Genomic DNA, 21,244 nt, shown 5'->3' on the forward strand with positions numbered 1-21,244 from the left:
CGAGGTGTGGGGTCAACTTGCGAAACAAGATTTCACCAAATTGGACAAACACCCCATTGAATCCCAGCATGCAGACTTCTGTAAGATTCTCCTACATGTCCAGAGGAAAACTACCAACAATGCATGCAGGGCAGAATTAGGCCAATATCCACTAATAATAAAAACAAAGAAAATATCAATGAAGTTTTGGAAACATCTGAATACAGTGACCCCTTCTCATATCATTACCAAGCCCTGCAATGCCAAGAGCTGAGCAAAGAAAAGAGTCCCCTCATCCAGCTGGTCCTGGGGCTGAGTTCACAAACCTGTTCTACTAAAACACTGAAGCCTCAGGACCAGAACATCCAAACGATCAGAATAAAACAAATTACAACACAGTCAAAACAACACTACATTGCAAAGCAAAATGCAGTGCTATCTGGCCCTAAATCAACAGTACACCGTGGCTAACTATTTGACCATGGTTACTGATCAAAACCTTATAAAAACCTTGACAAAGTACAGGCTCAGTGAGCACAGCCTTGCCATTGAGAAGGGTAGACAGAGGAAAACCTCTCTCCATCTCTCCCTCCCTCTCTCTCTGTCTCTCTGTCAGTCCAGTGTCATGTCAAGTTACTCGTGCAATAGGAAGCAGGCAGGCTCACTGGTTGTGTGTGTGTGTGTGTGTGTGTGTGTGTGTGTGTGTGTGTGTGTGTGTGTGTGTGTGTGTGTGTGTGTGTGTGTGTGTGTGTGCGCACGTGCATGTGTGTGTGTTAATGACCCTGTCAGTAGGACCACAGTGGGCCTGGAAAAGATGGGTATTTAAGAAGGGGAACAGCCAATTACAAGACACTAGCTCACAGGAAGAGGACACTACCAGCTCCTCCAATCTCCTCTCTGAGCTATTAGCCTCCTGTCTTTCAGACTTAGTGGGGACTTGTCAGACAAACACACACGCACACACTAATGGACACAAACACACACGTAGCGGATGAAAGTCAGGCTAACGGTCCTGTGATGACTGCGACCTCAAATTCAGTGTCACCTTCAGCCCAAGAGGGAATCTCACGTCAACTAAACACACACACGGCAGACCCTTAGAGCATATGAATGCAAGTGTATGTGTGTATAAGTGTGTGTGTGTGTGTGTGTGTGTGTGTGTGTGTGTGTGTGTGTGTGTGTGTGTGTGTGTGTGTGTGTGTGTGTGTGTGAAAAGCCCACCTGCCCATGAAGTCGTCCTTCTTGCCTGCGTCTTTGTCCCAGACGGTGATGTCGATGAAGCCCCCCTGCTCCTCATAAAGATGGAAGTCAAACTGCTCTCTCCACTGGGGGTTCAGAGTCTTGGGTATCGTCTGTGGAAGAAGCACACAAATGGTTGCATCTGTGTGTGTGTGTGTGTGTGTGTGTGTGTGTGTGTGTGTGTGTGTGTGTGTGTGTGTGTGTGTGTGTGTGTGTGTGTGTGTGTGTGTGTGTGTGTGTGTGTGTGTGTTTGTGTGTGTGTGTTTGTGTGTGTGTGTGTGTGTGTGTGTGCGTGCGTGCCTGTGTGTCAGTGTTTCCCCTTATCATGGTTCAAGTTCAAGTTGTATTTGTCACCAGCACAAGTACAGTGAAATGCGTAACCTGTCCTATTTCTTTGTATTTGTGTGTATTTAAAACAAATACCACTAATGTTAGCACCTGACATGATTCACTGAAAACACATCTTCTTAGCTTGGCTTTTCCTTAGGGTGCTTTTTAGTTGTTCAGTTTGTGTCATTCTTTTGTTTTTTGTCTTATGTTTGTTGTGTAGTAAATATTTTAGCTTTACATTTGATAGTGTTTTCTTGTAAAGCACATTGCGTTGCATTCCATGTCTGAAATGTGCTGTATAAATAAAGCTTGATTTGATCTATCATCTAATGCTAAAGTCTGCTGACTTTGATTGATTGATAGCTAAGAATTGTCTAGGAAGTGGGGTGGTTGGTACAGTGTGATAAGGCTGGTGGAGGTACCTTGCTCTTGTATTTCTGATGGCCCAGTCTGAACTTGACGTAGGGGTCACTGAAGCCGTTGGCGTCCATAGGCTGGAGGTCACGAGCCTCGATCAGACTGATGCTCACTATACCTCTCCACAGCTGAGCTTTCCTGTGGACATCTGACAACCGCATACTCGTATGCTGCTGCTAATAAAACACAAACACACACACACACACACACACACACACACACACACACACACACACACACACGCTCAATAGGATTCCAACTTCTGAATCGTGACAATCAATCATAGTACTCTACCTGCAGACACACAGCAATACAAACACAGGACAGACATGGAGACCATACAAAGAGATGCAGGCAAAGGAACAAACACACAGTCAAACACAGAACATGTGAGTAGAGTCAGCTCCTGGTTCAAAGTTTGTCCAACATGCTGTGGATCACCCCTGTACCATAGCGATATACACAGAGTATACCAAACATTAGGAATAACTTCCTAATATTGAATTGGGATCATAGCTTTCACCTTGAATTTTAAATGGATAAAATGTAGATTTTTTGTCAAAGTGGAATTGTGTTTTTAGAAATGTTTACACATTAATTGAAAATGAAAAGCTGAAATGTCTTGATTCAATAAGTATTCAACCCGTTTGTTATGGAAAGCCTAAATAAGTTCAAGAGAAAACATTTGCATAACACGTCACATACTGTAAGTTGCATGGACATGATTTTTGAATGACTACCTCATCTCTGTGTCGAGCAGTGAATTTCAAACACAGATTGAAAAACAAATACCAGGGAGGTTTTCCAATGCCTCACAAAGAAGTGCACCTATTGGTGAAGCATGGTGAAGTTATTAATTACACTTTGGATGGGTGTATCAATAAACCCAGTCACTAGAAAGATACAGGTGTCCTTCCTAACTCAGTTGCCGGAGAGGAAGGACACAGCTCAGGTCTTTCACCATGAGGACAATGGTGACTTTAAAACAGTTACAGAGTTGAATGGCAGTGATACAAGAAAACTGAGGATGGATCAACAACATTGTAGTTACTCCACAAAACTAAACTAAACGACAGAGTGAAAAGAAGGAAGTTTGTACAGAATAATAAATGTCCAAAAACTGCATCTTGTTTGCAATAAGGCACTAAAGTAAACATATTTGCAAGCATTGTGATGGCTGCATCATGTTATGGGTAAGGACTAGGGAGTTTAGAGCTAAGCACAGGCAAAATCCTAGAAGAAAACCCAGTGGCCTAGTTACAGTTTTGACAGAACTTGGCTTTAAAATCTATGGCAAGACTTGAAAATGGCTATGGCAAGACTTGAAAATGGCTATGGCAAGACTTGAAAATGGCTATGGCAAGACTTGAAAATGGCTATGGCAAGACTTGAAAATGGCTGTGGCAAGACTTGAAAATGGCTGTCTAGCAATGATCAACAACCAACTTGACAGAGCTTGAAGAATTTTTTAAAGAATAATGTGCAATCAAGTTTTGCAAGAGACTTACCCAGAGAGACTCACAGCTGTAATCATATGTATTAATTCAAGAGGTTGAATATTTATGTAATAAAGATATATTCGTTTTTAATTTTTTATATATATATTTTTTTACAAGTGTTAGAATTTTTCTTCCAACAAAATGTGGAAAAAGTGAAGCAGTGTGAATACTTCCTGAAGGCACTGTAGTAAACCCCATTGAGCTGTACCACTGACAGCATTAACTCACTGTAGTAAACCCCATTGAGCTGTACCACTGACAGCATTAACTCACTGTAGTAAACCCCATTGAGCTGTACCACTGACAGCATTAACTCACTGTAGTAAACCCCATTGAGCTGTACCACTGACAGCATTAACTCACTGTAGTAAACCCCATTGAGCTGTACCACTGACAGCATTAACTCACTGTAGTAAACCCCATTGAGCTGTACCACTGACAGCATTAACTCACTGTAGTAAACCCCATTGAGCTGTACCACTGACACCATTAACTCACTGTAGTAAACCCCATTGAGCTGTACCACTGACAGCATTAACTCACTGTAGTAAACCCCATTGAGCTGTACCACAGACAGTATTAACTCACTGTAGTAAACCCCATTGAGGTGTACCACTGACAGCATTAACTCACTGTAGTAAACCACATTGAGCTGTACCACTGACAGCATTAACTCACTGTAGTAAATCCCATTGAGCTGTACCACTGACAGCATTAACTCACTGTAGTAAACCCCATTGAGCTGTACCACTGACAGCATTAACTCACTGTAGTAAACCCCATTGAGCTGTACCACTGACAGCATTAACTCACTGTAGTAAACCCCATTGAGCTGTACCACTGACAGCATTAACTCACTGTAGTAAATCCCATTGAGCTGTACCACTGACAGCATTAACTCACTGTAGTAAACCCCATTGAGCTGTACCACTGACAGCATTAACTCACTGTAGTAAATCCCATTGAGCTGTACCACTGACAGCATTAACTCACTGTAGTAAACCCCATTGAGCTGTACCACTGACAGCATTAACTCACTGTAGTAAACCCCATTGAGCTGTACCACTGACAGCATTAACTCACTGTAGTAAACCCCATTGAGCTGTACCACTGACAGCATTAACTCACTGTAGTAAACCCCATTGAGCTGTACCACTGACAACATTAACACACTGTAGTAAACCCCATTGAGCTGTACCACTGACAGTATTAACTCACTGTAGTAAACCCCATTGAGCTGTACCACTGATAGCATTAACTCACTGTAGTAAACCCCATTGAGCTGTACCACAGACAGTATTAACTCACTGTAGTAAACCCCATTGAGCTGTACCACTGACAGCATTAACTCACTGTAGTAAACCCCATTGAGCTGTACCACTGACAGCATTAACTCACTGTAGTAAACCCCATTGAGCTGTACCACAGACAGTATTAACTCACTGTAGTAAACCCCATTGAGCTGTACCACTGACAGCATTAACTCACTGTAGTAAACCCCATTGAGCTGTACCACTGACAACATTAACTCACTGTAGTAAACCCCATTGAGCTGTACCACTGATAGCATTAACTCACTGTAGTAAACCCCATTGAGCTGTACCACTGACATTATTAACTCACTGTAGTAAACCCCATTGAGCTGTACCACTGGCAGCATTAATTCAGATTGCTGCTCCTCCCCTCTCAGATTAAAACCCATTGTTAACCGTTTACTAATGGCTTACAGGCTAATTTAACCTCGACAGGAGTCACACTGCTATTGCTCGCATGTGCGGGGGGGAGGGGGAACAAAAAAGAAAGCAGTCGGTACATATTTGTCAAACAAACACATCTCTACGAGATATCTCACTGTCTCCATGCCTTGTTTGGAGGAGCCTCATTAACATATTGTTTGTTTTGGAGTGAATTTCATTAAACTTTGAACAAACCCTGGCGCACAAGCACCGGCGCTTTGATGTGGAGACGAAGCCCTCTTCATTTCCATTCTCCAGACATGAAACAATGAGTGCTGGGCTCTGTGTGATACTACCACCTATACAGTAGCCTGTTTGATGTGTTTAATACTATTCCATTCCAGCCATTACAATGAACCCATCCTCCAAAACTCCTCCCACCAGCCTCCTCTGGCCTACTCCCACTACTGTACAGTGAGTCTAGATAGTCTACACTATGCTGTTATGCTAATGGTGAAGGGCGCTACGCTATGCTAGCTAACTCCTCCTAAAAAAAACTTGTGTTGCTACATAACCCTCATTATCTCATATCCCTCACACCATCATTGCTACATATCCATCATATTGTGTTATTGACTGTACGTTTGTTTATTCCATGTGTAACTCTGTGTTGTTTGTGTCGTACTACTATGCTCTATCTTGGCCAGGTCGCAGTTGTGAATGAGAACTTGTTCTCAACTGGCCTTCCTGGTTAAATAAAGGTGATGTCACGCCCTGGCCATAGAGAGGCTTTAATTCTCTATTTTGGTTAGGCCATGGTGTGACTAGGGTGGGCATCCTAGTTCCTTTATTTCTATGTTTTCTGCTTCTATGTTTTGGCCGGGTATGGTTCTCAATCAGGGACAGCTGTCTATCGTTGTCTCTGATTGGGAATCATACTTAGGCAGCCTGTTTTGCCACCTTAGTTGTGGGTAGTTGTATGTGTTAGTGGCCTGTATAGCCCTGTTCAGCTTCACGTTCATTTTCTTATTGTTTCTTGTTTTTGTTGGCGACATTCAAAATAAAAAGAAATGTACGCTCACCACGCTGCACCTTGGTCCGGTCATTTTCACCCTGACGACGTTCGTGACAGGTGAAATCATTTATTTTTTTATATGTAAAAACCCATGGTCGATTTTGATTAGGAATCATCCTCATCAACATGTCAAAGTAGAGCAGGGAAAGACACGATGAGGAGAAGTGTTGGGTTGAAATTCCTTAATTCCTTAATTCCTTAATGAAAATAAACAATTTAGGAGCTCATATAGGTGTTAAGGTGTTTAGTTTTTATTTATTCACACCAAAGAAAATAAGTGAAATACAAAACATTGTGTGCAGGTGAGGTTGGAAGCCCAAAAGGGCTGATAAGAAAACCACACAAATATAAGTACAAAAAAAAGTTGGTTCAATCAGTTAAACAAAGCATATGAATTATAATTGTACATCATATACTCAGTACACAGGCTAATACAAAAGCCATGTGTGATTGAACTCTTTAACTTCTGGGGCAAAGAACACAGTGCGATAATAAGAGGGGTGAGTTGGCTTTTCTGGACTTGAAAGGAAGTGGATTTCAACAATTTTAGTGTTATAATTATCCCACAGTGGTTCTTGCATTGTTTGCATGTATTGAGTCCAGCATTAATGGCTTGATTAAAGAGAAGAGGGTATATAAATAACCATGGAGAAAGAGAGGGAGCCAGGCAGACACCCAGGAGGAGTGGTGCTTGGTGGGGAAGTGCACTAGTTTGTTAGCGCTGGAGATAATTCCCGAGTCACAGGCGGGATGGCCCAGTTTGGAGCTTCAAAGGGATGGTTTGGGGGAAGCACTACAGCAGGACGTCCGCACTACTCCAACCAGAGACACGCTCAAAACAAATGTTTCTGTATCTCTATATCTTTACAAACTCTAACTTTTACTCAACTGTACTCAAGTACTGTACATGCCTCCAGATCAAGAGTGCTGCTCTCAGAAACACTGAGAAAATGTCACAAGTTGTTGTTTGTCCTCGAGAGTCCATGGGTTTGGTTTAAAATGAGATAGAGATATAAGCCTACTGCTGTGGACCACCTAAGGGTTGCTATGGCACGGAGAGGCATTAAGGACAAACAGGACAAAGTTTGGAACATGAATATCCATAGGCTACAGATATGGACATGTGCCACATGCATGGGCCAATGAGAGGGAAAAACAGACCCTGGACCAGCATGCCTTCTGTTGTGAAGGAGAGAGAGCAAAGATGAGGAACATGGAGAGAAATTATAGGTCAAGGGTCAATCTGCCAGGCATCATGAGATAAAGGGGTCTCAGACAGACATGGGAGATCTGGCTTGACAGCAAGTAAACCTCCAACACACATACACACACCTCTAAAACTACCCCCCCCCCATTCTCAAAGGCTCTCGCTCTCTCGCATCTTACTCTTTTCCCCTTTTTCAGATGTGTTCAAACTTGCCCAGGACTATCCACAATCCCCAAACTAAGACCATTGAGGGACAGATGTTTCTGAGATGTTAACTGAACAACCATAACTGAACTATCATAACTGAACAATCCTAACGGATAACCGTAACCATTAAGCGTAACTGATAACCATGATTGATAATCATCTTTGTTCCATATTTCACTATGAAATCACAGTCTATACATTCAACTTAAAGAGGAACTCAACCAAAAAAAATCTCTTGCTGAAAATAGCCTTTGTGTCATTGATATGAAACAATTTCTTTTTTTCTAATGTCAAACTTGACTACAAAGTTCAAATAGGAATATTTTGATCGTAAAGTCAGTATTGTACACAACTGAGATTTGCAAGATGTTAGGAACTAGGTTGTAACAGTTTTCCTTGGGTTGGGTTTATTTCAACCCTGCCCACATGCCCACAGCAGGCAGCACCCAAGTAAACATCAATTCTGCATGCGACGATTGCCAACTGAACATGGTAAATTTGGTTTAACTTTGGATATCCCTATGGGGCTAGTTAAGGACCATCAGTAAATTATGCAGGGTACATGGGACAATATTTTAAAATTTCAATAGCTCCAAATTTCAATGACTTAACCTCTTAAAACTTCTTAGGGCTGCAATCCCGTTAACGGGATCGATATGACAACAGCCAGTGAAAGTGTAGGGCGCAGGGCCAAATCACGGAAAAACACAGCCATTTTTCCAGCCAAAGACAGGAGTCACAAAAAGCAGAAATAGAGACACAATTAATCACTAACCTTTGATGATCTTAATCAGATGACACTCATAGAACTTCATGTTACACAATACATGTATGTTTTGTTCGGTAAAGTTCATATTTATATAAAAAAATCTCAGTAAACATTGGCGCGTTATGTTCATTAGTTCCAAAAACATCCGGTGATTTTGCAAAGCCACATCAATTTCCAGAAATACTCATAATAAATGTTGATCAAAGATCAAATGTTATACATGGAATTTTAGATCCACTTTTCCTTAATGCAACCGCTGTGTCAGATTTCAAAAAAGCTTTACAGAAAAAGCAAACCATGCAATAATCTGAGGTCGGCACTCAGAGCCCAATCAAGCCATACAGGTACCCGCCATATTGTGCAGTCAACACAAGTCAGAAATAACATTATAAATATTCACTTACCTTTGATGATCTTCATCAGAATGCACTCACAGGAATCCCAGTTCGACAATAAATGTTTGATTTGTTCGGTAATGTCCATCATTTATGTCCAAATAGCTACTTTTGTTAGCGCGATAGGTAAACAAATCCAAAGTCACGAAGCGCGTTCACTAAAAAATGTCAAACGATGTATTGAATCAATCTTTAGGATGTTTTTAACATAAATCTTCAATAATGTTCCAACCGGAGAATTCCTTTGTCTTCAGAAATGCGATAGAACAGAGCTCGCTCTCACATGAACGCGCATGGTCAGCGCATGTTCAGCTCATGATAGACATTACTCAATCCCTTCTCCTTCAGCCCCACTTCACAGTAGAAGCATCAGACAAGGTTCTAAAGACTGTTGACATCTAGTGGAAGCCGTAGGAAGTGCAAAATGACCCATATCCCACTGTGTATTCGATAGGCGATGAGTTGATTTCCCACTTCCTGGTTGGATTTTTCTCAGGTTTTTGCCTGCCATATGAGTTCTGTTATACTCACAGACATCATTCAAACAGTTTTAGAAACTTCAGAGTGTTTTCTATCCAATAATATGCATATATTAGCAACTGGGACTGAGGAGCAGGCAGTTTACTCTGGGCACCTCTGAGCACCTTTTCATCCAAGCTACTCAATACTGCCCCTGCAGCCATAAGAAGTATTAAGAACCTCAAACCAACTATAAACTGTAGAAATTAATTTACAAATATTGAAAAAAATGTATGAGAAAACTAAAAGGTGTGCAACATGAAAATATATTCCCATTAACATTGTGTAATTTATTAATGGTCCCTAACTAGCCCCACAGAGATAGGCTATCCAAAGTCAAACCAACTTTGCCATGGTCGCACTCCGGCCGGCTGAAGCTAATTGGCAAAATACGTTTTCTAGGTTTCTGGTCACTATAAAGAGCCACAAAACTGTCACGGACCCCATCTGGACTAACAACAGCATATTACTGATCTCAGTTCCACCTGTCTGTATATTGCAGCTTGTGGAAAATACAAGATGGTGGAGTGAGAACTGATAACGGTGACAGGGACACAGAGGTGGAGGGAAGAGGGGCTGGGTCACCACCTGAACCCAGGACAGCGGAGGGGTTTGTGGGGGTAGCGGAGGGATTTGGGTGGGTAGAGTGAGTGAGTGAGTGAGTGAGTGAGTGAGTGAGTGAGTGAGTGAGTGAGTGAGTGAGTGAGTGAGTGAGTGAGTGAGTGAGTGAGTGAGTGAGTGAGTGAGTGAGTGAGTGAGTGAGTGAGTGAGGTGAGTGAGTGAGTGAGTGAGTGAGTGAGTGAGTGAGTGAGTGAGTGAGTGAGTGAGTGAGTGAGTGAGTGAGTGAGTGAGTGAGTGAGTGAGTGAGTGAGTGAGTGAGTGAGTGAGTGAGTGAGTGAGTGAGTGAGTGAGTGAGTGAGTGAGTGAGTGAGTGAGTGAGTGAGTGAGTGAGTGAGTGAGTGAGTGAGTGAGTGAGTGAGTGAGTGAGTAGGTAGGTAGGTAGGTAGGTAGGTAGGTAGGTAGGTAGGTAGGTAGGTAGGTAGGTAGGTAGGTAGGTAGGTAGGTAGGTAGGTAGGTAGGTAGGTAGGTAGGTAGGTAGGTAGGTAGGTAGGTAGGTAGGTAGGTAGGTAGGTAGGTAGGTAGGTAGGTAGGTAGGTAGGTAGGTAGGTAGGTAGGTAGGTAGGTAGGTAGGTAGGTAGGTAGGTAGGTTACATGCCATGTATTACCTTACTGGATCGTTTGCAGCTTCTTTTCAAAAGCATGGTCTGTAAATGAGACAAAGCAGTTATAGGATGCTGGAGAGCTCAGAGCTGCATGGGGTCAGAGGGCTGAGGTCAGAGGTCAGCCCAGGAGGAAGCAGGGCGTGGAGGGTCACAGGCAGCAAAAAATAAGTAGTAAAAAGCACTGCCACCCACAACGACACATAAATAGGCCTACTGTGCTGTACACACACAAGGGCCACACACACACACACACACACACAGAGACAGTCCCACATCGGTCACAAAACCCTTCAATATTTCCAGATCTTTTTTTAATTGTATTTTTATTTAACCTTTATACAACCTTTATTAAACCTTTATATAACTTGATTTAATCTTAAGGGTCTGGTAAGTAGAAACAGTGTAGTGGAGCTTCCACCATATTGCTTCCACCTTACAGATCTGCAAACATTGAAGGGTTAGGGACAAATGGATGGTTAGGGGTGCGATTTGGTACCGGCTGACACACCAGGATTATCCTGTGGTGGCGAAGGAATTTGTATGTGTGTATCTGCGCATTAGGGTTATTTTCCTGTTTCTGATTACTATGTAGTAGAGTCATTTCTGAAATGTGAACATTTGGAAGTGAATCGTCCAAGTTGCTGGAATCCAGTTTGTCATAGCCTTGATTTGAAGAGGTGTTCATCTTGCCCAGTAGGTGGCGATAGAGAACATCATCATCCATGCTGTGTTGCTGTGACCTTGTGCTCCTTTTTACAGTTTGAGCGATTCAAAAAGGTGCTTAACCTAAATACAGTTTATTTGTTCTGTCGAATGTGGATTCTGTGAACTATAGAACCAAATAAGACATCAGATCAAACAGAATAAAATATTTCCCCCAAGACTCCCCTCTTGTACTTTATGATACATCCAGGGGTCCAATTAACCAAACAAATAATTGAACAGAAATAAATATGAAATAAAAACATTGCGCACATCCACAGAGGAAAGGATGCACATCATTAGGAGCAATGTTACACAATTCTCTTTGAACATGGACGTTTTTGTTTTTCATTCTAAAAGCATGTTCCTTTTTGTTATGCCAGTGTGCTCAAATCTTTTTTTCCAGTAGGCCTATCCAGCTGCTAATGCATTGATGCCTATGGGAGAGCCACCCCTTAAGCGGACCGGAACTGTGAAAAAAAAATTAAATGGTAAACGTCCTGAGTAGGAGATCTTCATTTACCCACCATCTTTGCTATATTGCAATTGATTTTCCACCAGAAATAGTAAATAAATAAAGATGTCTTACTTAGGCCGTTTACCATTTAAAAATAATTGTCACAGTTCCGGTCTGCTTAAGGGATGGCTCTCCCATAGGCACCAATGCAATAGAAGCTGGGTCTGGTCTGCTTAATTCATTGACTGTACATGAACCAGAAAAAAACTGCTTCCTCTCCCGTCTCTATTTCCAATAGTTGAATGATGGATTGTATCCAGGTCAGAATTCGTCTGACAGCATCTCAAAAAGACTACCTAGCATTGGATCGGCAATGCATTATGGAGTCCTGTCATTGGCTGGGGAGACATTTCCTCTGAGCCAAACGAAAGGACAGTTAAATGTCAGAGCCATTTCATAATGTTCATTAACATTGACAAAGGTGAAACATTTTTCTTTTTTTTACTCATAAGACATCAAAAGTGACAGATAATGATGTCATATCTTCACACAAACAACATCCTGTCTGGATTATAACAGTACTGTTAAAATTAAATCACACAATTTAATACAGTTACACTACATCCAATCAGAAGTCGTCCCTGTTCCCTTAGGACGGTCTAAGCTACTGAAAAGAGAGAGACAGACAGAGTGGACTTACGGCTTCCCTGAAGTCTCCCTCTTTGGGCGACAGTTTGACTGCCAGCTCTAGAGTTCCCAGGTTATGTTCGGGGTACTGGGGATCCTCGAGGTCAAGGGTCACGTCCAGGGTCCTGAGGTGGCAGAGGGAGGACACGGTGACCCGCGCACACATACACACGCACAAATACGCAATACACACGTGTACAGAAACGTACACACATAAGCACACACACTTGCAAACTTGTGTGTGTCATGTACTCATCTCAGTTAACTCAGAACTAAAGTATTGTGTAATTGGTCAGATGCTCGATTCTAGTTATAGATCCATATGTGTTAAGAGAAGAGATAGAAATTGGAATGAAGTGCTCCACCTTCTCTCTATGCATGTTACGGGCAAGTCTATGGTCCAAATGTTCCCTCCCCTTCCGACATTCGAAAGATGCTAACTCCTACGAAATTGTGATCAGTCCAAAGCACCGGAACTAATGTTTCTGGTTGTCTCACACATCCTGTTGTATCATGACAGATCTATGGTACCATTTATGTTTACGTTGTCTGTCAAAGAATAGTCATGTATATACATGTAATATGCATTTCCAATGAAGTACACTAGAGGGCAGTGGTGCATTGGGTAAGTTCCATTGAAACAAGTGTCAAGTAAAATGGGGACACAAATAGGGCACATGGATAGATTTGTGGGATACAGAGAGAGAGAGATCAACCAATAAGGACAAGAATTGTGACATTGAACAAAAAAACACTGATAGCAAAAGCGAGAGAAACAGAGAGAGAGACATAATGTGTTGGAGAAGGATAAAAGAGAAAAGAGAGAGAGTAGAAATATGCTTCTTTTTGATACAGTCCATTATGTTGCAGGAGAAGAAGAGAAGTAGGAAAAGGAGACGGAGAGAGGGGGAAGAAGGCGGAGAGGGAGAAGGAAAGAAAGTAAGATAATAAAATGGACAGAGAAAGAGGAGGAAGAGATGGAGGGATGAGGGGTAGGGCAGGAAGAACGACAAGGAGAAGGATGGGAGAAGGAGAGAAAGAAAGAAAAAAGAAAGAGAGATAGATAGATAGATAGATAGATAGATAGATAGATAGATAGATAGATAGATAGATAGATAGATAGATAGATAGATAGATAGATAGATAGATAGATAGATAGATAGATAGATAGATAGATAGATAGATAGATAGATAGATAGATAGATAGATAGATAAATGAGAGGTACACTACATGACCAAGAGTATGTGGACACCTGCTCGTCAAACATCTCATTCCAAAATCATGGGCATTAATATGGAGTTGGTCCCTACTTTGCTGCTATAACAGCCTCCACTCTTCTGGGAAGGATTTCCACTAGAATGTTGGAACATTGCTGCGGGGACTTGCTTTCATTCTTCCACAAGAGCATTAGTGAGGTCGGGTATTGATGTTGGGCGATTAGGCCTGGCTCGCAGTCAGCGTTCCAATTCATCCCAAAGGTGTTTGATGGGGTTGAGTTCAGGGGTCTGCGCAGGCCAGTCAAGTTCTTCCACACCAATCTCAACAAACCATTTCTGTATGGACCTTGCTTTGTGCACAGGGGCATTGTCATGCTGAAATAGGAAAGGGTCTTCCCCAAACTGTTGCCACAAAGTTGGAAGCACAGAATTGTCTAGAATGTCATTGTATGATGTAGCGTTAGGATTTCCTAACGTTAAGGGGCCTAGCCCGAACCATGAAAAACAGCCCTAGACAATTATTCCCCCTCCACCAAACTTTACAGTTGGTACTATGCATTGGGGCAGGTAGCGTTCTCCTGGCATCCGCTAAACCCAGATTCTTCTGTCAGACTGCCAGATGGTGAAGCGTTATTCATTACTCCAGAGAACACGTTTCCACTGCTCCAGAGTCCAATGGCGGCGAGATTTACACCACTCCAGCCAACGCTTGGCATTGCGCATGGTGATCTTAGGCTTGTGGGCGGCTGCTCAGCCATGGAAACCAATTTCATGAAGCTCCTAACGAACAGCTCTTGTGCTTCCAGAGGCAGTTTGAACTCGGTAGTGAGTATTGCATTTCAGCAATCGCCGGTCCCGTTCTGTGAGCTTGTGTGGCCTACCACTTCGCGGCTGAGCCGTTGTTGCTCCTAGATGTTTCCGCTTCACATTCTACTGCCATTGTTGCTTATGGAGACTGCATGGTGCTCAATTTTATACACCTGTCAGCAACGGGTGTAGCTGAAATAGCCAAATCCACTAATTTGAAGGGGTGTCCACATACTTTTGTATATATAGTGTATAAAGATAAGGAGTTTCCCCTGTCTGTCCAGACCTCTGGTGTTCCAGAGACTCCAGGTAGAGGTAGGCAGAACCCATGAAGTCATCCTGAAGGCCGAAGTCATAGTCAAACACCTGCAGGACATAACACACTGTTACCACAGAGATCACATACTGTAATCTTGCATTGCAATATCTGATAACTTTCCCGAAATTCCGAGGTCTTCCAGAAATCCTGTCTGAATGACTTCGGATTTCCGGCTAATTCCCACATGATTCCGGGAATCTTCCAGGGATTTTGGGGAAAGTTACCAGATTGTTCCAACCATAGTACTGTCCTATACTGTGCTTAGGTGTACTGTACTGTATGCATTCGTATTGAAACTGCAATGCATCTTCACATTACCTGGCACCAGGTTCACTGAAATGAATCCTGTGTTAATAACAACCACATTAAACCTTCCCAAAGGTCACAATTACATATTTCAGTTTGAGGCAACAGTTACACAAAGTAGGCAAAGATAGCACTAATGCTTGAAAATAAATATGTTAATATCGGGGCCGTAACAACAACAAAAAAGAAACATTTAGAACTCAGTCGGGGTCTTACTATTGAGAGTTAGAATAGTAGAATACAGAAGGTGGAACTTCTAAACTTAGTTGTGCATGTGCAGTCTTCCTCTTGTTATATTACATTAACATATGACATGTTAGTCACTTAGCAGACTTTTATCCAGAGAGACTTACATAATGCCAGTCATTGACTCACTCAATTTGCCCATGTCAGCAAAACATTTTTAGATTGGTAAATTAGTCTAGTTAGTCTAGCCATCTATCTAAACGTGTAGTAGGTATGACCGAAATACCGACCAGCCACGCAGGGCACGTGCACAGGGGCCCTGACCTCCAGGGGGAACCCATTGATTTTGAAAGTCACTCTCACTCAGATATCATATTAACATGGCATAATTCATGGCAAAATGTGTAGAATTGCAGGAAATTTGAAAAAACCCATGTTTACCTTTAGTTAACAAATAATTTTTCTGCTAACAGATCCCTCTGCACATATTAAATTGTAGTTTTTAATCCTGGTGCAGAGTGTAGTGTCTAATTGTATAGCTAATAGGCTGTAGGAGTTGTAGGAGTTGACCCTCACGTCACATCAGCACAAACCCTTTTTACTGGACAGGGGCCTATCAACTCACTTCAGACCAGGAACCCTAGTTGACCCCACTGGCCAGAAGAAGTCCCTTTTGAAGTGTCAGGCTTGTCCAGCAGGGCCAGGATATGGCCCCATTCAGCCTGCTATCTTGATCCAGGGCTATATCACATAGTCTAAACAAACCGGAAGAGTCCAAGCTGGAATTCTTTTCGCTCCAGTATACGACAGGGTAATAAAGTCCAGATCCACAAACAGTGGCAAGAAAAAGTATGTGAACCCTTTGGAATTAACAGGATTTCTGCATAAATTGATCATGAAATTTGATCTGATCTTCATCTAAATCACAACAATAGACAAACACAGTCTGCTTAAATTAATAACACACAAACAATTACACATTTTCATGTCTTTATTGAACACACTGTGTAAACATTCACAGTGTAGGGTGGAAAAAGTATGTGAACCCTTGGATTTAATAACTGGTTGACTCTCCTTTGGCAGCAATAAACTCAACCAAACGTTTTCTGTAGTTGCGGATCAGACCTTCACAACGGTCAGGATGAATTTTGGACCATTCATCTTTACAAAACTGTTTCAGTTCAGCAATATTCTTAGGGTGTCTGGTGTGAACCGTTCTCGAGGTCATGCCACAGAATTTTAAATCGGGTTGAAGTCAGGACTCTGACTGAGCCACTCCAGAAGGCGTATTATCTTCTGTTGAAGCCATTCTGTTGTTGATTTACATCTGTGTTTTGGGTCGTTGTTCTGTTGCGTCACCCAACTTCTGTTGAGCTTCAACTGACGGACAAATAGCCTTACATTCTCCTGAAAAATGTCTTGATAAACTTGGGAATTCATTTTTCCGTCGCTGATAGCAAGCTGTCCAGGCCCTGAGGCAGCAAATCAGCCCCAAAACATGATGCTCCCTCCACCATACTTTACAGTTGGGATGAGGTTTTGATGTTGGTGTGCTGTGCCTTTTTTTCTCCACAGAATGGAGAACGTGTGTTGTGTGTTCCTTCCAAACAACTCGACTGTAGTTTCATCTGTCCACAGAATATTTTGCCAGAAGCGCTGTGGAACATCCAGGTGCTCTTTTGCGAACTTCAGACATGCAGCAATGTTTTTTTTGGACAGCAGTGGCTTCTTCCGTGGTGTCCTCCCATGAACACCATGCTTGTTTAGTGTTTTACGTATCATAGACTCGTCTATGTTAGCATGTTCCAGAGATTTCTGTAAGTCTTTACCTGACACTCTAGGATTCTTCTTAACCTCACTGAGCATTCCTCACTGTGATCTTGCAGTCATCTTTGCAGGATGGCCACTCCTAGGGACAGTAGCAACAGTGTTGGCCTTTCTCCATTTATAGACAATTTGTCTTACCATGGACTGATGAACATCGAGGCTTTTAGAGATTCTTTTGTAACCCTTTCCACCCTTTCCAGCACACTGTGTGTCACGATCGTCGTAACATTGTGGAAGAGAGGAGGACCAAGGCGCAGCGTGATAACTATACATCTTCTTTTATTTGAAGACGAAAACGAAACGAACACTGACAAACTATACAAAACAACAAACGACCGTGAAGCTATAAAACGAAAGTGCAGACACAAGCAACTAACGTAAAGACATAGACAATCACCCACGAACTACCTAATGAATATGGCTGCCTAAATATGGTTCCCAATCAGAGACAACGATAGACAGCTGTCTCTAATTGAGAACCAATCTAGGCAACCATAGACATACATACACCTAGACTAGACACTTTAACCAACTAAACCACAGCACCCATAAACATACAAAGACCCCTAGACAATACAAAACACTTACATCCCCCATGTCACACCCTGACCTAACTAAAATAATAAAGAAAACAAAGATAACTAAGGCCAGGGCGTGACACTGTGTTTGTCTATTGTTGTGACTAAGATGAAGATTAGATCAAATGTTATGACTAATTTATGCAGGAATATAGGTAATTCCAAAGGGTTCACATACTTTTTCTTGCCACTGTACTTCCTCTTGACCACACAGAAAGTGGCAAGCCTTTTTCTAAGAAAATGGGTCAACTCATTCAACAGTGATGTCATCTAAAACACATTTTCTAACAGCACATTAAAAGTGACATAAAAAACATAAAATGTTGTGGTTAGTGTAAAGTATGTTGTGTTATATTATTTTGTTTTCCTATGTTATTACGAGGTATAAAATGTTTATTACAAGTAACCATACAATATGTTACCTAACCAAGACATGTTTGGTACCTACGGATTGCAAATTTAAATGAGTTCACTATTGGACTGTTTCTGTATGGTACGTGATGAACAAATCCATCATTTAAACACAGGTGAATCCAATAAGTAATAATCAGGGTAACCTGGAACCTCGAAAACAGGGTAAGGGAGCCCTCCAGCGGTAACCTAAGGAAACAACAATCAAATAACCCAGAAACTGTGACACATAGTAGAGTCTGTCAGACAGTCGTACCTTGACATAAAGAGGTTCTCGGAGGCTGTCCACTAGTAGGCTGACCCTCTCGTCCCACAACGGGTTCAGGTTCTTATTGATGGTCTTGCTCCTGAACACCTCCTTCCCCGCAATCTTAAACTTCACATACGGATCACTTGTCCCTGAAAATAGAGACCAACAAAGAGACAGAGGGGGTTAGGATGACCTTTCCAAAGAGACAGAGGGGGTTAGGATGACCTTTCCAGAGAGACAGAGGGGGTTAGGATGACCTTTCCAGAGAGACAGAGGGGGTTAGGATGACCTTTCCAGAGAGACAGAGGGGGTTAGGATGACCTTTCCAGAGAGACAGAGGGGGTTAGGATGACCTTTCCAAAGAGACAGAGGGGGTTAGGATGACCTTTCCAAAGAGACAGAGGGGGTTAGGATGACCTTTCCAGAGAGACAGAGGGGGTTAGGATGACCTTTCCAGAGAGACAGAGGGGGTTAGGATGACCTTTCCAAAGAGACAGAGGGGGTTAGGATGACCTTTCCAGAGAGACAGAGGGGGTTAGGATGACCTTTCCAAAGAGACAGAGGGGGTTAGGATGACCTTTCCAGAGAGACAGAGGGGGTTAGGATGACCTTTCCAAAGAGACAGAGGGGGTTAGGATGACCTTTCCAAAGAGACAGAGGGGGTTAGGATGACCTTTCCAGAGAGACAGAGGGGGTTAGGATGACCTTTCCAAAGAGACAGAGGGGGTTAGGATGACCTTTCCAAAGAGACAGAGGGGGTTAGGATGACCTTTCCAAAGAGACAGAGGGGGTTAGGATGACCTTTCCAAAGAGACAGAGGGGGTTAGGATGACCTTTCCAGAGAGACAGAGGGGGTTAGGATGACCTTTCCAAAGAGACAGAGGGGGTTAGGATGACCTTTCCAGAGAGACAGAGGGGGTTAGGATGACCTTTCCAAAGAGACAGAGGGGGTTAGGATGACCTTTCCAGAGAGACAGAGGGGGTTAGGATGACCTTTCCAAAGAGACAGAGGGGGTTAGGATGACCTTTCCAGAGAGACAGAGGGGGTTAGGATGACCTTTCCAGAGAGACAGAGGGGGTTAGGATGACCTTTCCAGAGAGACAGAGGGGGTTAGGATGACCTTTCCAAAGAGACATAGGGGGTTAGGATGACCTTTCCAGAGAGACAGAGGGGGTTAGGATGACCTTTCCAAAGAGACAGAGGGGGTTAGGATGACCTTTCCAAAGAGACAGAGGGGGTTAGGATGACCTTTCCAAAGAGACAGAGGGGGTTAGGATGACCTTTCCAGAGAGACAGAGGGGGTTAGGATGACCTTTCCAAAGAGACAGAGGGGGTTAGGATGACCTTTCCAAAGAGACAGAGAGGGTTAGGATGACCTTTCCAAAGAGACAGAGGGGGTTAGGATGACCTTTCCAGAGAGACAGAGGGGGTTAGGATGACCTTTCCAGATAGACAGAGGGTAGGTAATGGGTGAAAAGAGATTTGAGTGAAACTGACTAGATAAGGGTGCTTTCTGCTGGGAAAAAGCAAGGTGCTCAAGATGGTGCATGATGACTAAATATTGTTTGCAATATGCTGCCTTGAGTATTGCTTACTACATACAGTTGAAGTCGGAAGTTTACATACACCTTAGCCAAATGCATTTAAACTCAGTTTTTCACAATTCCTGACATTTAATCCAAGTAAAGATCAGTTAGGATCACCACTTTATTTTAAGAATGTGAAATGTCAGAATAATAGTAGAGAGAATGATTTATTTCAGCTTTTATTTCTTTCATCACATTCCCAGTGGGTCAGAAGTTTACATAAACTCAATTGGTATTTGGTAGCATTGCCTTCAAACTGTTGAACTTGGGTCAAACATGTCGGGTAGCCTTCCACAAGCTTCCCACAATAAATTGGGTGAATTTTGGCCCATTCCTCCTAACAAAGCTGGTGTAACTGAGTTAGGTTAGTAGACCTCCTTGCTCGCACATGCTTTTTCAGTTCTGCCCACACATTTTCTACAGGATTGAGGTCAGGGCTTTGTGATGGCCACTCCAATACCTTGACTTCGTTGTCCTTTAGCCATTTTTGGCACAACTTTGGAAGTATGCTTGATGTCATTGTCCATTTGGAAGAATCATTTGCGACCAAGCTTTAACTTCCTGACTGATGTCTTGAGATGTTGCTTCAATATATCCACATAATTTTCCATTCTCACGCCATCTATTTTGTGAAGTGCACCAGTACCTCCTGCAGCAAAGCACCCCCACAACATGATGCTACCACCCCCGTGCTTCAAGGTTGGGATGGTGTTCTTCGGCTTGCAAGCCTCCCCCTTTTTCCTCCGAACATAAAAATGGTCATTTTGGCCAAACAGTTCTGTTTTTGTTTCATCAGACCAGAGGACATTTCTCCAAAAAGTACGATCTTTGTCCCCATGTGCAGTTGCAAACCGTAGTCTGGCTTTTTTATTGCGGTTTTGGAGCAGTGGCTTCTTCCTTGCTGAGCGGCCTTTCAGGTTATGTCGATATAGGACTCATTCACACTGTATATAGACTTTTCCTACTGTATTATTGACTGTATGTTTGTTTATTCCATGTGCAACTCTGTGTTGTTGTATGTGTCGAACTGCTTTGCTTTATCTTGGCCAGGTTGTAGTTGTAAATGAGAACTTGTTCTCATCTAGCCTACATTGTTAAATAAAGTTGAAATAAAATAAAAAACTGTGGATATAGATACTTTTGTACCTGTTTCCCCCAGCATCTTCACAAGGCCCTTTGCTGTTGTTCTGGGATTGATTTGCACTTTTCGCACCAAAGTACGTTCATCTCTAGGAGACAGAAAGCGTCTCCTTCCTGAGCGGTATGACGGCTGCGTGGTCCCATGGTGTCTATACTTGCGTACTATTGTTTGTACAGATGAACGTGGTACCTTCAGGCATGTGCAGACTTGTGGAGGTCTACAATTTTCTTTCT

The 21,244-nt window shown here is 42.5% G+C and overlaps 1 protein-coding gene across 1 annotated transcript in view; it reads right to left on the minus strand.

Moving 5' to 3' along the window:
• Positions 1-21,244, minus strand: part of LOC120050384 (multiple C2 and transmembrane domain-containing protein 1-like) — a 141,374-nt gene that overhangs the window by 15,986 nt on the left and 104,144 nt on the right. The window contains exons 3-8 of the mRNA XM_038996973.1: positions 18,290-18,432; positions 14,693-14,772; positions 12,395-12,506; positions 10,539-10,577; positions 1,971-2,141; positions 1,201-1,331 (exon numbers count right to left, since the gene is read on the minus strand). Coding sequence (XP_038852901.1) covers positions 1,201-1,331; positions 1,971-2,141; positions 10,539-10,577; positions 12,395-12,506; positions 14,693-14,772; positions 18,290-18,432 — 676 coding nt within the window. The remainder of the gene's footprint in view (positions 1-1,200; positions 1,332-1,970; positions 2,142-10,538; positions 10,578-12,394; positions 12,507-14,692; positions 14,773-18,289; positions 18,433-21,244) is intronic.

Source organism: Salvelinus namaycush, chromosome 1 (assembly GCF_016432855.1).
Source record: "Salvelinus namaycush isolate Seneca chromosome 1, SaNama_1.0, whole genome shotgun sequence".
Classification (NCBI taxonomy): domain Eukaryota; kingdom Metazoa; phylum Chordata; class Actinopteri; order Salmoniformes; family Salmonidae; genus Salvelinus; species Salvelinus namaycush.